The sequence below is a fragment of the Asparagus officinalis genome, chromosome 5, assembly GCF_001876935.1.
Source record: "Asparagus officinalis chromosome 5, Aspof.V1, whole genome shotgun sequence".
Lineage (NCBI taxonomy): Eukaryota > Viridiplantae > Streptophyta > Magnoliopsida > Asparagales > Asparagaceae > Asparagus > Asparagus officinalis.
Genome location: NC_033798.1, coordinates 78,994,969 through 79,011,623, shown reverse-complemented (window position 1 = coordinate 79,011,623; position 16,655 = coordinate 78,994,969). Strand labels below are relative to the sequence as shown.

The following is a 16,655-nucleotide window of genomic DNA, read 5'->3' as shown; positions in this document are numbered from 1 at the left end:
GAAAGCTTCACTTCCCTATATTTATTGAGATCACACTGATTCCACATATTTTTGCTACAGACATTAAAAAAAATGAAAGCCTACTCTTTCCATGATTTAGAAATAAACATATGAACAGCACCTGACGAAGACTAAGAGAGCCAGCACGGAATGTTCTTGCAGCAAGAAGCTTCAAATATACTTCTTCAGGAAGAGCTTCCCCAGTTTCATAATGTTTTGCAATGCTCATTAGCGTATCTCTGCCAAAATTACAAACATTACATATTCCATTAACAGTTACCCACATGTGAAAAATATGCGCACCTGATTAATCAAATTCACTATAAAACACAAACATGGGCCCAAATTTAGTTCATGTTTCATCCAGACCCAGAGTTGGAGTTTATAATACCAGAAGTTTAGAGCATAACTCAAGAAGCCTTTAAAAAACCAATTAATGGATTTTCCCTTTCTCTATGTTACATTTTTGTACACTGTCTTGTAGGCTTACTTTGAGAGGGAAACATCCCTGATTTACCTTGCATCAAAAGAAAGAGGGAAAAAAAACTACATTTACAAAGATGCAAATGGCAACCTTCCACTTGGATGTATGTGTTTGTAGGCATGAGCTGCTCAACTGCCAACCATGGGTTTTCACTAACTACAGTTGAAGTGATCAGACATGAGATGCGGTATTTGTCAGTATCAAGAAGTTGTATGGAGGAACCTATCAGTAAATTGTATGGAGAAACCTGCATATTTATTAACATCAATTGTATACTCCCCCCCCCCCCCCCCCCCCCCCCCAAAAAAAAAAAAAAGAACAAAATGTTTTTCAAAATAAAGGCTTTATTTAATGAGATCCTCCTATTCATAAAAAAGTACAAAATTAAACAAACACATGGTAGATGTACATCAGAAGAGAACTAATTAATTTAATATGAAGTAACAATTTCAGATATAACCACTTCATAACAAGAAAATTACTCTCTTTTCATTTTATTTTAAAGTTCAATTTATGTTTCCATCAAACTTGACATTTGCCATTAACTTGAATATCCAATTAACTAACTTGGCAGTATTGTTAGTGCAAAAGCTATCCAGCTTCAATATTTAGCCGTATTTATTCTGTGAGATGCAAGAAAAGTTTAGGACATTCAACCAACAAAGATATCAAACATGGACTAAAATTTCAGAAGAAAGAATTATCAAAGTTACCTCTGATAACACCAATTTTCCATAAATTGAGATGGTAGTTCGACAGCATCCCATTCTATTCCCCGAATTCCAGCTACTAGTCCCTCATCTTGTTTAGTAAGCATATGCTGAAGTGCATGGCCAAATTCATGGAAAACAGTCTCAACCTACATGCATGAACAGCCAGTTTGAGGCTTGGAATAAGTATCTTGTAAGTTAACTCCTAACTAAGTAAACCCGCTCTCCTTCAACAAGAAATTACTGGTAGTAATCTTTAAACACATGGGAGTCTTTTGAACTGGCCTATAGGTCATATAGTGTAGTGACATGTGCTCTTCTTACTTTGCGAATGTCCCTAAAGAACAAAAGAATTTGTACTTTCCAGTTGACATCATTGTCATTTAAGCTTTTTCCCATCAAAATGGTGCAAGCTATGTAGCACAACTCCAGGAAAGATTTGAGAGAAATTTTGCAATTGATCATGAATGAGACAATAACATCACAAAAGATTTGAGATAATGACTGCTTTCGTCATTACTACTTCGATGTTAATCTGGTACCAAGCCTCTAACTCCCTTACCAAGGAAACTATTTACAAGAGAGGGTTCGTAATAATTCTTACGATAGTTGGCAGGTAGGTAAACCTACCTTAAAAACTATCAAGAGTAATAAATATCTAGAATCTATACTCTGGGCTAAGATGATAGTTTATTTAGGAAATCAAATTCTACTCTCAAGGTGAACATACAGCCCAAGAGCACTCTAAAATTCACTTCTTAGCTTTAGAAACAGAGATTGTGAGCATCTAGAGAAGCATGGTATCTTTAGTAAATTAACCATTACAAGTTCCTGCAATGATTACCTCGCGGAAGGTCATGAGACTTGGTTTTCCCCCAACAGGTGGTGTTTGATTGCACACCATGTGTGCAATAGGCAACCTAACAGAGGAACCATCATGCGCAAGTACACGGCTGCGAGCGAAAACTTCATCCATCCATGCCCCACCACGTTTCTCAGACGGCCTTGAATAAGGGTCGAAGTAGAAATAGGCAATTGGGCTGCCTGAAGAATCTTTGACACAATAAAATCTGACATCAGGATTCCAAACCTGCAAAGGAAAAGAAAATATATATGATGGAGAGTCCACATGTACCGGTTCCAAATGTTCTAGAAAAGGACAATAAGAATGAGAGTCCTCACAGGAGCCAAGCCATCAACTGGTTCAATGGTTATCTGGAAAAGTTTATTTGCTAAGTTAAAAAGGCCATCCATAACCTTAGGTAACGAAAAGAAGGGGCGCAGTTCCTCCTGCAAGGTGACATTCCGAGAAAAAAAGAACCAGGTAAATATGTTATTTTCATGGGACCTTTATGAGCTCCATTGTAACTTATTTCATGACTAAGGATTTTTTGGGAAAGAAAATACTTAAATAAAAAAATTGATTGCTTTATTATATGTTCATTATTTTAACTTAAATCGCAGCACAACATTCAGATCAAAACGATCGCAAATAAGACAGAACAGTCTGGTGCTTGCATATAATAGATGTAATTAATATATAGAAACGATTTAACCAAACTTGAAATCATAGGCCATTCAACCTCATTGATGTCATACTTCGCCTCCCGAAGTCTTTCACTCCAAAAATTAATGTCCCAGTGAGTCAGTTCATTGGCTTCTGCAGCTTTCTTTTCTCCGGCAAATGTCTTAAGATCTTCCATATCTACATAAACAGAAATGACAAGTTATATGATTTTCCTAACCACAAGGAAAAAAAACCTTATTGATAGAATTAACTGGTAGAATTAAGAATTACAAAAAATAACCACCTAAAGCAGCTTCTTCATCTTCTTCTTTTAACTATTTGAAAAGATTTAAAACCACAAGCGTGGAATATAACAGTTACACCTTAACAAGCTATGGCATATAGCAACTACATAGGTCTAGAATTTAGCAACAATATTACTTTGGTTAAAAACAAAGTATCTCTTAAACCTAGAGAGTAGGCATTTATCCTAACCCCGTGTCTTTGGTCTTACCACAGGAGCTCTTCATGTAAGTTAGTTTTCATAACTATGAATAGCTTATAAAAGAAAAAATTAGTAAGTTGTTAACATGAATGACAAAACATCCCGAGCGACTTCAAGTATCTTCATCTTGATGTCATATTATGACATTATTATGAGCTGTCTGAGAATATGACTTGGTTAGAGATACATCAATCATTTAACATAGCAGTTCTGGACCACCACAGATTCAAAAAAGTTGTACACATCTCCTGAATGTGCATTGGAGATAGTTTATTCCCCAATTCTTATCCCGCATTGTTAGAGATGCATGTATTTGCAAGCATGCTATTGGATTCATCCCCTGCCAGCCTATACCTATAGAGAATTAGAGATTGTTATCACCACCTATGTGAGGCTGCACATGTTATCCAATGAATAGCACCATATGAACTTCACAGCATGTTATATGTGGCAGAATGGAGCAGTCATTCAATACTGTGAAAGTGCCCGCCTGACTTGCTAGGAAGTCCTGATTTAGCTAGTTAACTAACATGTGATAAAGCATGTGTAGAAAACTATAGTAAAGCAAATCAAGTAAATATTCTAGGTCTTCTTCAGATTGTTAACTGACAAAAAAAAATGGAAATCTGTACCTTTACCATGTGATTTCATTCAGTTAAAATGTTAAAACAGATAAATTAAAACAAAGAATTACTTTCAATTAGCAGTTCTATATAAATTTACATGTCACTATAAATAAACTTTGTCTGACCTATACTAAGATCCTAGCTCACTGATCGACCTCAATCTATTGGTGCATATCTGTATTTTGTTTGTAAGGGGGAAAGAGAAAGGGATCAGACTCAGCAACAAATTCTAGTTGCATAATATTTTAGAAAATTATTTTTACAGAATGACGTTTTCACTAGCAAAATATCAGTAGCATAGACATCAATACTACCATCTAGGAGGAGACTTGCAAGCTTACAATAATCTTATCTTACCTTATATCTTATACAATTCTAAAAGTGTGAAGGGTATTACACTTTTTTCCAAAAATACCCTTCAACTTGCATGTATGATTATAAAAGTGTCTTTTGTACAATAATGGGTATCAACGTAATTTTGTTTCTTGATGGTAAAACATAAACATGCATGAGGTCTACATACATAATATATTAATGAATCTTTATGATAACATTTATACTTATAACTTACATATATATAATGATGATTATATATTTATATCTAGTTCTCATTAACCTTGCACCACTATCTCCATTTAATAACATCCAATTAAATCATCCACCCCTCTTACCTTTCCACCATCATAACCCCCATCTCTTTGAGTACTATAAAAAGTTCATAATCTCCAAGCTAGCAGAAACACTATAGCATTTGCTTCTCTACTATTATACTATAAAAAAGTCATCCATCTTCTTATATTTTTTCTAAGTTATGCTTGCACCATAAATGTGTGCCGCTTCTTGGGACGTAATTTTCTTTCTACCGTGTATTTGATTGGAGTTGTTTTTCATAGCATCTAACCAAAGCATCTATTATGTCGAGTGGAATCTTCCCATGAGGAAGCAGTTCTATCATCATCATCATCATCCATTATTTGTTCTTTAATAGAATGCATGCACATAACTTATATCAACAGTGCCTCTGTATCAAGAAATTTTCTGTAGTGTATTTGCCTATGGAGTTGCTTCACATCACGGGTACAAACGGTTACTGCATTACTTTATATCAAGTGAAAGTGTTCAGAAAGAATCAAGGTTAATACCATTTTTATTTTTTGAAGTTTTTCCTATAATTCCAGCACATCTCTTATGTCAACAGGTGCCTCTTTTTGGAAAGCATTTTTATTGGGGAACAATTTTCTATCAGCCGTGCAATTGACTCTGTAGTTGCTTTACATTGCAGGTACAAAGAACCAAAGATGAAATGAAATCTCTCCATATGAAGCAATATTCTATCAGTGCATTTATCCCATCTACTTCACTCTTATGTAAGCTTGGTACTCTTGTAAGATTGTACCTATTTCCAAAAACCCATAGACTTGAACCATCTACTAAGATGATTTCTACGGATCTCCATCTCTTCTTTTTCACCTTCATTCTTTCAGGTAACACAATTCCAATGGCGGATCTGGCCAAGCACAATCCCAGTGATAGATCTGGCCAAGCAATTAAACTTGAGTACATGTGTATCTTTCGAGTATCTTGATTGCGATTCAACAATTGACTAATAAATTCATGCGGATTCTTTTAGAAAATTAGTTTTTGGAATTTATGGGACTTGAAGAAAATATATTGAAACAAGTTTCATTGTAAAAATGAGACTGGACTTGAAGAAAATATATCGAAACAAGTTTCATGGTGAAAATGAGTTTTTGGAATTTATTGGACTTGAAGAAAATATATTGAACCAAGTTTCATGGTGTAAATTTTACGTGGAATCAAACTCTACCACATATCATATGCGTGCACATTTCTTAGAACTTAACGTTAGACTATGTACAAATTATATAATATATTTTATTCAAACTATATAGCTAAATTCTATGATATAACTAGATAGTTTAAATATATTTTCAAACAAGATAATAAACCATATAATAAATATATAGATTCTATATAAAAATTATAAAATGATATGCAAAATAAATATATTTATATGTTTATAGGCTATAACATTTAAATTATTACTATATTCCATATGCACACTGGTAAATAAATTTTCAAACATAGTGATTGTGTTCTAGATATTAAACTATATGAACAAGTTTGAATATTTCGCAGAATAAGTGCATGGCAATGAATATCAATCCCTTCATATTGCATCAAAAATTATCATATTGCCCTCAAAATGCATTCAAATTCTCATTCACTTCATCCACTATCATATCCTATACAAATGCTATGAATTCATTATTAATGGTTATCAGGATCTACATAAACAAGGAATTCACTTCATGATAATAGAATTAGTACAACAATATCTACACGATTAACTAATTTCATACTACATAAACATTTTATTCATTTCTAAAATGTTACCATGTATTATATGAGAGTAATTAAAGCATTAGTATGAGACTAATTCTTTTCACCTCCCTCATCTTTCAATTGAAAACTCTCTTCACCTCCTCCATCTCATAACAGAAACAAGCTTTCATCCATCTATAAATTGCCCTCTTTCTCATCTCCCTCATCTACAAATCTCTCTATCATCAAAATCCAAAAATAAAAATAAAAAATAAAAAAATTCTCCTCTAAAACTTCTGATCTCTTCTTTTCATACTCTCTTTCATCTCCCCTATCATTATTGCTCAGGACCTCCTCCCAACAAATGCAAACTCCCTCCAATTCTGCTTTCTACCATCCTTAAGGACAAGGATGATGGCTTTGTGGGTTGCGGGAGCGTGATAATGCAACTCCAATCATGATGTGATAAGAGCATCCTACTCTTTGTATGACAAATAGCACCTCAGTCTCGAACGTTGCATAGCAGTCTAACAATTGTGTATTTAGTATCGATGCTCGACTTCGCCAAATTTACGACTAAGGAATGGGATTTCCTTGATGTCTTTTTTGATTTCCTTAAAAAGTGTTTTCCGATTTCCTTAAAAGTGTTTTCTTATGCCGGCCGCTGGGGGGGTGAACTTAATTATATCATTAGCAATGTTTTACTCAAATTATATAATTTGTACCCAAATTATGTAGTTGATTATATTCAATTCCGTTTAGTCCAATAAGTTTTCAAAATTACGAACTTCATCTCACAATTCAGTCCTAATGTTTTCAAAATATTATGACACTACTACATTGAAGTTCTGCTCCAATGATTGTAACTTTTGAGGAAAAAGCATGATCCCAACAGTTGTACTAATGCAAGGGAGTCCTCAAAATTCTTTAAAAATAAAAAGAACCACAGAATTCCAAATTTTGCAGCATACTCCTTTAGCAATTTCCATAATTGCTGAACAATCTTAGTAAGCCCAGAAATTCATGAAACAGTTACAAATTACAAAATTTACAAAACAGTGTAATTAAATCCAACAATTTACGAAGCAAGTCTAATAAAGCCCAAAATTATAAACAAGCCTAAGAAAATCCAGAAATTATGAAACAGTCATTGTAAATTACTTTTAACTAGCATCAATATTTTTAACTAATACTTTTATTAAATATTAAAATTTTTATTAATATTTACATTTCAATCTATGTCTTTATTCTTTGTTTTTTCAATATGATCCAAAAATTATGTACTTTCCCTTAAAATATCAGTTTTAAGTATTAATATTAACTTAAAAGAATGTATGCTTAGCTTTAAGACAATTTTTCTTCTCACAAAAAAACGTTTAAGACAATTTTTCTAAAACCTATCTAATTTATTACTTTCCCATAATTAAAACAACGCTATAAATTCATTTTATGAGAAAACATGCAATGCACGTGCACTATGCTAGTATTGATAAAAACATTAGCAAAGTAATACCTTGTACTGCAGGGTTCCAAGAAGCGCTTCTTAGTTTTTCGAGAAGCTCTTCTGCTGAACTTATTGTAGCCATTTTCATTGCCATGCTTACCTTCAGTGAAGAAGATTCTTTCAGCCATAGTTAAGAAAAATTCAACCATATAGTGAAAGAACATACCTCCGCATAATTAGTATAGCCAAGAAGTTTAGCTTTCTCCAACCTAAGTTTTAGAATTTTATCAATGATAAGAGTATTATCGAGATCTTCACTAGATGCACGGGAAACATAAGCACGATAAACTTCTTCGCGCAATGATCGGTTTTGCACATGCTGCATGACTGGAACAAAGCTTGGAGCATCTAGTGTGATCACCCAAGGTCCATCTTCAGCTGAAGCATTTTCATGACCCTTTCGAAATAGAGAATAGCATAGAACTTAATAAAAACACAAAAAAGATATCGGTACATAAACTGCATAATAAGTAATAAATTTCATTTAGAATGCTTAAGAACTAAGCAGACATACTTTGGATACAGCTGTTTGTGCAGCAAGACCACGGGCTGTGGCAGGTAAACCTTCAATTTCTTTCTTGTCTGTGATTAGCTTTTCAAATTTCTTGGTAGCATCCAAGACATTTTCACTGAACTTCTGTGATAATTTTTCAAGTTCCTGCAAAAAATCCTCAAGTGAATAGATGAAAAGTGGAATAGGAAGATGATATATTCATGACCCTTTCAAGTTCCTTTCACATGCATGCACCATGTAATTTCGAGGAGAGGTTTCTATACGTAATTATGATAAATTTCCCTTCCTACATGTACCATTATTTTCTGATACTTTTAACCATAACTGGTTTTAGACAAAAAAAAAATCTCCAACTCGCTAGATTCCAATAACAAAAGGTATGTCTTGGTACTTGCTAACTGTGCTTTCTTAGGAAATGAGTACACTAATGATATCAGCTTGCCAACTGCCAAATCAGCATGATGAACTAGATCCAAGAATGAGAGTTTAAAAACTAAATTTTGGTCTTGACTGCAGTACACTAATAAAGATGAGAAACATTTAAGGAAATCATTAGGGTGACACATACCTGTTCAATTTCATTAAATTTCTCTCTTTTTTCATCCTCAAGAGCCACACCATTAAGAACAGCTTCCTTAATCTGGGCTGTAAAAAAGGTACATAAATGTTGAAATTATGAGAAACAATAGTTTACAGCAGAAAATGATTGTCTAACTAATAAATACAAAATGCTTAAACAAAAAGATAACACGCACCTTATAACAATCAATAAAACATTATCAACAACAACATCATATATTCTACACCATATTTTAAACAGCAAAGCATTTTATTACATGGTTCTGCATTTTCAATTAAGGTAATTGTGGCATGCTGTTCCCAAGTACTTTTATCCACCCACCTTTCAACCACCAAGAAATAAATCATCAGTACAGTAACAGCTGAAATTCACTGGAATACGCTCTTTTTAACAGCTGAAATTCACTGGAATACGCTCTTTTTCACCCTGCTTCCAGGCACCTCTGACTCCTACAAGACCCCACAAACTTCATGAAAGATTTTCTGCTACTGCTTCTATTCATTTTAAACTCCAATATAAGCACACCACCCGATAGTTTATCTAATATGTTTGTAGCTTTATGTTCCATGGGAAAATATCAATATTCAGATGCTTCAAAATCTTTCCATAGAATATGACATTTGATAATTAATGGCTAATTCTGTTCTTCACAGCAACAAACAAAAAACAAAAAAAACTGAAGTAGGGTAGAGCTGGATTTGAATCATGACCAAGTTGATGGAACGAATGACTTAGTGAACAACTATTTTCAATGAATATCTCTTCATCCAACGTATTTGAGTTCGGGTTGAGGCAAACATGGTGAGCTTTGCTGATGAATATAGTTCAGACAAGGGTATTGTTTCCTTTTTCGCTTGGCCTCAACCCAGATCACAATATTACTATGAAATCCGAAGATGCCCCAAATATCCGAACTAGGTTTCCTGTATTAACAATATCCTTATACCCAGATCACAATATTACTGTGAAATTCGGAGATGACCCAAATATCAGATCTAGGTTTCCTGTATTAACAATATCCTTGTACCCATCTCAAGCCAGAACTGAATTTTCAATGTTCTTGTCTATAGCACGATGGTGTTGGGCAACTACGTAGCATGTACACTTCAACCAAGAAGACATGCATATCTTGAAAGCATAGGTCATAGGTGACACTTGCTATGACAACACATGGTGTGCGTTAGACAGTCATTTTGGCATTATCCTAAAATTTGAACCATATCTTAGACGTATTAGGGGCATCACATATGTGAGATCAAGGCATTAAAACCTTATGTTTGGATAATGGGTTCACAATTATTATATGTGGATGCACTTTTTTTATGTAATTTCTTCTTCTTTTTTTAATGTGTTAGTGAAAATTTATTCAGACTTTTTACCAATAATATGACTATTCATGTACCACTAAATTATGCTCTTCTAATCAGTCTAGTCTTACAAACTCATGCACATACATTTATAATTTTCTCATAGTTGTAACATGATGTATATGCATGCTTGTGATGCATTATATATGTCTATCGCATAATCACATTCATCCCAATACATGATACATATAATTTCACTGGTACCCTTGTCTTCTATCCTATATCTATCTCATATCAAGATATGTGTTTTGTTGGAGACACTTCACAATTGGTTAAAAAGATAATAGAAAATCTTGATTCAGTATGGCCGTATCTATAACATCTTTATACAATTAATTGGCAGGAAAAAAACCTTTTAACACAAAGTATTCGGCTACCTGTCTTCCTTCACGCTAATTATATTTTATTAGATAAAATCTATTAAAACATTAGCAACACCACATGAGGCCAGATCTCATGACCTTATTTATTAAGCTGTCCTTTTCTGAATCCTATACGTATCCACTTCAATGTATCCATATCATATATCTATCTACACTTTATCAGATATGACAATAATATTCATGACTGCTAAAGAACCAAGTCACGAGAACAAACTTAACATAAAAATAGATACATACAAACAAGTTATATCTGCTCTGCTTACACACTATCAGAAAGAGTTCACAATGTTTCAATAGGTGAATTAGAGAGAGAGAGAGAGAGAGAGACAGAGAGAGAATAAAACTTCTGTATCTAACTAAAGAATTTCCAATCATACAAAAAGATTAGCCTTCATGAATTTCAATAAAGCTTGTATGTGCTCTGCTAATGATCAGTAGTTTCTTTTACTTGCTATCTGAAGAACTAAATAAAATTTAATTTTCCAAAATTGTAGTTACATGGAAAAGCTGGGTGTTGTATGGCACATTTTTTTTGTAAAAGCAGGTCAATAAAATCATGTAAAACAACCAGGCCAAAGGCATTGACTTTACCTTCTACTATACGTTTGCGGGCTTCGGTAAGATTTGACCAAGATGGAGAATCTTGAATAGCCTTGAACGCTTCATAAATGGGCTTACTTTGTCCCAGTCTAAGCTGGAATTTAACCTTCTCAGGCTGTTAAGGAAAGAATGTTACCCTAGCGTTAAAGAAATCTAGATGAAGAAGCAAATTGAAACAACTTCTCAAAAATCATTCCAAAGACAACATAGCACTTAGTCAACTGACAAAAATCCATAGTAACTTTATGTTAGAGGTTATTGCTCAATAGGGAGCAAAATTGACCCGCGATGCAGCGGCACTTGTTTGAAGAAAGTCACATTAAATAATTATTTAAGCATCTGTTTCAAAAATATATTGTACACTTAACCACTTAGAATAGCAAGTTACACCCAAATATAATAACTTACCCCCTATACCGATACTACAGAATATAAAGTAAATTTAAAATTAAATTGAATATTACAGGTCTAAGAGTATTTTGGAAGCGGGTGGGTTCGAAAATATATAGGGGTAAAACGCTGGTTCATAGACAAGTAATTATTTTTAGAAGTTGTAAAACTAAATACGGGGAAATTTTCGAGTTTAAAAGTCATCTAAAGTTTTTGATGATGCATCATTGGTTTAAAAACAGGCAATAAAATGATTATTTTAAGTATTCCTTTCTGGTAGTGGGTGCGTTTAAAAATAAATTGGAAGTGGTTAAGTTTAAAAAATAAATGGGGGTAAAACTTTGGGTTCATAGACAAAAAGCTCTTTTTGGAAGTTGGCGGGTCTAAAAATAAATCGGGATAGAACTTTGAGCTTATAGTCAAAAGATTCTTTAAAAGTGGTGGGCTCAAAAATAAATTGGGTTAGAACTTTGGGCTTATAGACAGAAAACCCATAGTAAATTTTTGGAAGAGGGTGGATTTGAAAAGTACGGGGAGTAAAGTTTTGGGTTTATAGGCCAAAACTCATGGGTGGGTTTAAAAATAAATTGAGGAAAGACTTTGGGCTTAAAGTTAAAAAATCATAAAATCATAAAATTACAATATCATGGTCGTGCTAAGGATTGAACACTGTACCTCTTGTTTCTAAACGTAGAGTCATTTTAATGGGCTATTTTTTCTTGTAGTTATAATTCACTCTTTTCATGTCATAAAGTTTTTTGAGGGCTAAGCACTGTTCATCCCATCAACTTGTATGTAGTATAATATAATATCTCAGACCTTCTTATGACATCATTTAAAACTTAAATGGTATGTCAGAATCCCATTCTTAAAGATCTGATGGTATGGCTTGAAACATAGGTGAGCATACAAAGTTTTAACTATATTTTGCATTTGATTTTTATACCCATGGTTTCCAAACAATAAATAAAGAAGAATAAATAAATATTATCAATGCAAGAATCTTAGCAGTTAGAATCTAAATGTGTGGCTGAAAATTTGTGGCCTCTTTGAAGTATAGGTGATCATTCGCATAGGGATTTTAAATTTTATAGGATATTATCACTTTCAAATTATTTGAATAACAGAAGTCTTTCTCAACAAGTGTCCACCTCGAAGATCCTGGAAATTCATATGATCAAAGACTTCACCACGGAATAAACTCAAGAAACAGACATAAAACTGCAGCAATATAAGGGAAAATTACACTAAATGCCTCCATCTGAAAGTATGCTGAATATTGAGCATGAACCCTTGTCAGAAAATGAATTTTTTTTATTAATAGGTACAAACAGTTCTTGAAGAATATGATCTTAATTTCACCAATGCTCTTGTAAGAAAATTAAGAAGAATCAAGAATGCAGAAGTACTGCACTTAAAATGCACTATATGAAACATGCAGAAGCACGTCACTTAAAATGCACTTTTAATAACAACCGTAGAGCAATAATCCATTAAAAGCATAGCCACGAGAATGATATAGAAAGATTCAGCATGAAAGACCAAGTGTAACATAATAGTTCACAATATAAATAACGATCATACAGTAAAAAATCTCACAAGGATAGTATTTAAAAACACATCAAACATAAATGCAGCTCCTTTATACTAGAAAATAGATAAAGAAATAGATAAAGGCCAAAAGGAACTTTAAACATTTGTTTAAGCTGAGAGTGATCAATACATGATATACCAAAAGATTTAACATTTAAGAGTCCATGGGGTATAGAATCTCAAATATCATAATAATAAGACCATCCAATTTACATCCAAAGACAGAATATCCTATTTTCATGTAAAACGTCAAATAGGAGATGGGAAAAGTTAGCTGTAAACATTTGTTAGGATCAGAAAAGGATCTTATTAATAAAAAGCTTTAAAGATAAATTTTTCATGCGAGTGTCAATTAAGTAACAACATCTAGAATCTAGTTAACGAAAAGTAGCTTTAAACATTAGTTTAAGTTGAAGATGCTCAGATTACAACATAACATCACTAGATTTAACATCTAAAGGTGACTGGAATATAGAATCTCAACAAGTATTTATAAATTAAAAAAAAACTTTTTTTAATCTAACTATTAACAAAAACATCATCAGCAACAACACTACATATTCATCTTCCGACGTTATCCAAATGTCAACACTTTCTACCTGAACTTCTTCAATCGCAGTCCTAAGCTCGGCCGAATCCTTAACCGCCTTCAAATGATTCACAATCCCCCAAACAACCTGCAACCGATCAACAATCCTCTCCAAAGGCTCAACCAGCTTCGTCCACGTCGGCTCCACCGTGTTCTCCAACTCAATCAGATCCCCTTCCTGCATCCAAATCCCCAACAAAACCGATCAAAACCTCAAAACCACAACCCTAACCCTAACCCTACTCTTACCAGTTTCTTCAGCAGCGATCGGATCCCCGGCCGCACGTGCCAGCGTCGAATGGTGGGAAAGTGAAATCTTGTAACAGAGGGTTCGAGGCGGCGGTGCTGGCGTCATCGCCGGTGGTCATGGTGGCGGAGAAGAACCTGGTGGTGGTGGTGGATTTGTGAGGGCCGCGATGGAGAGAGAGGGAGGAGGAGATGAGGGGATAGAGGAGGTACTTGGGGAATCGTTTGGGGGTAAAAATGGAAGTTGAAGAGTAAGCGAGATCTGGGACGGAAACGAGGCGACGGAGCAACTAAGAGGTTGACGGCAATGATTGATCACGAGGTCGACGGCCGACGCTCCTCCGCCGACGCCAACAACACCAACCGCGGTTCTAAGATGCTGAAGAGGTTCAACGTCGGTGCTGATCCGCTCCCGGTGGCGTGTTGAAAAGGAGAAAATGAGGAGAGAGAGATAGGGGTTTATATGGGGGCTAAAAGGGGTATTTTGGGTTTTTACCTTGATTTTGTATAAATACAAGTGCTGAAAGTATTGTATTTTGAAAATTGGGTTTAAAGACAAATACAAAAAGAGAATTGGGCTTAAAGATACAAGTAATAATGTATGGGTTTAAAAATAAAGTGGAGTAAACAAATGGGCCTAAAGACAAAAACCCCTTAAAATATTTATGTACAAATCATATAATTGAATCTACTTCGAGCTCAAATTACTATGTCTAAGACTAATGTCGATCATCTAACATAACAATCATATCCATAGACTTTGATCCGAGAAAATTTACATCTTTATTTGTTTATTTATTTTAGCCATATGACATACTTAATATATATATATATATATATATATATATATATACTAGTTTTTACACACGTGCAATGCACGTGATTTAATACCATGATTAAGTATTTTTGACAGTTTGTGCTCATTTTTTTCTTTAAACTCTTACATCTCGATTATTTTTTTATGTTTGTTTAAATGTGATACATCCAATTTAAATTTTCATGTTGATATTTGAATTGACAAAAAAAAATATAATTTAAAAATAATTTGAATTTTTATATTATTTTTGACCGATATGAAACTAAGCTTTATTTGAGAAAGTATAGCATTGCAAAGTAAAAAATATTAAAATAGTGTTATACAAGGAAGGTGAATATTTAAAACCAATATGACAAAATGATTGATTTAAAGTATGTTAAAACGATGCAAAAGAGAATATGAAGTTTATTCCTAATCATTGATAGACTTCATAAAAAAATATAAATTAAAGATTAATGCTAACTCTAGTATACTTTTATATGATAAAAACATCCACATAAGAATATAAAAGTACTGAAAAAAATTCATGAAACTCCCTTCTAAAGATTCCTAATTTCACTCAAAATAATTAAACTATTCTATAAAATATTCATAAAATATTGTTTTTATTTCTTCTATTTTATTTTTTATTGAGTTAAGATCAATCCTTCTTCAGGTTTATCATTTATCATTTCTCGGACAATTCTAGAGTATTGTCTTCATCATCTACATCAATTGTGACATCAGGCTAATTTTGTAATTTTTATGCTATTATCTTTCCTAGGCTCGTTAATTTTGTATCATCTTATTTAACTTTACAAAGAAGTCAAATGTACTTATGATGTTCAACACAAACTGCTCAAAATATAGACTTTGATTTTTTTTTCCTATTTCAATGAGAATAAATATTAATTTCATATATATAAAATTCTTTGTGTTCCTAATTTATTACAATAAATTAGAAGCTATCTCTTTATTTTCCTCTAAATAAATTCTTCTGATGTGCATCCAATAATAATTTCTGTTATTTCAATAATATTATCTTTGCTCTATCCCTGTCATGTTCCATAAAGATCTAAACTAAATACCTGCATTATTCATTACCAATTTCTCTTAGATTATAATATTAATATTTAATTTGAAGAACACAGTATGGAATTTATGAATACTTACTAATTTTTCTTATGTCTTCCATGGAGATTTTTTCTTTGATTAGGGTAAAGTTATTAAATTATTTTTTAATATAACTCATTCAATGCTTCATTAATAGATATGTCTTATGTTAATGCCAATTCAAGTGATTCGTTGATGTTTTCTGAATTTTAGATTTATTTTCATCACTTTCCCATTTGCAATGGAAATAACTCAATTCTTTTAAAGTTATCTCTAAATATTCTAATAGTTTCTCCATATGTAATTCCTTGTATTCTTTTACCCTATAAATATTATTAACGTCAAAGATTAAAGTTTCTAAATTAAAATCAATTAATGCTAAGGTATAATATTATAGTGTTTTATCATTTCTATGGATTTAAACATCTATCAATTAATGTTACGAATGTATTTTGGCTACCCCAACTTATTACTAAAATTATATGAAATTACTTTAATTTATATAGTGCCGGTAATTTTTAATCTATAATATTTTTAAAAATTTTATCCATTAACCGGATGTTTTTAATCAATTTTTATTGTTTTTGTTTACCAGTATCAACTTAGACTATTCTTAGATGCTGAAAATGGATAGTAAATCCCTAAATTAGAAATTTTAATATATATATATATATATATATATATATATATATATATATATATATATATATATATATATATATATATATATATATATATATATATATATATATATATATATATATATATATATATATATATATATATATATATATATATATAT

The 16,655-nt window shown here is 32.5% G+C and overlaps 1 protein-coding gene across 1 annotated transcript in view; it reads right to left on the bottom strand.

Moving 5' to 3' along the window:
- Positions 1 to 14,201, bottom strand: part of LOC109844039 (organellar oligopeptidase A, chloroplastic/mitochondrial-like) — a 33,173-nt gene extending 18,972 nt beyond the window's left edge. The window contains 13 exon segments of the mRNA XM_020413047.1: positions 122 to 239; positions 1,198 to 1,343; positions 2,039 to 2,284; positions 2,377 to 2,484; positions 2,778 to 2,899; positions 7,692 to 7,782; positions 7,849 to 8,079; positions 8,197 to 8,340; positions 8,765 to 8,841; positions 11,118 to 11,241; positions 13,709 to 13,876; positions 13,948 to 13,988; positions 13,991 to 14,201. Of these exon segments, the coding sequence (XP_020268636.1) occupies positions 122 to 239; positions 1,198 to 1,343; positions 2,039 to 2,284; positions 2,377 to 2,484; positions 2,778 to 2,899; positions 7,692 to 7,782; positions 7,849 to 8,079; positions 8,197 to 8,340; positions 8,765 to 8,841; positions 11,118 to 11,241; positions 13,709 to 13,876; positions 13,948 to 13,988; positions 13,991 to 14,066 (1,692 nt within the window). The 5' untranslated portion in view covers positions 14,067 to 14,201.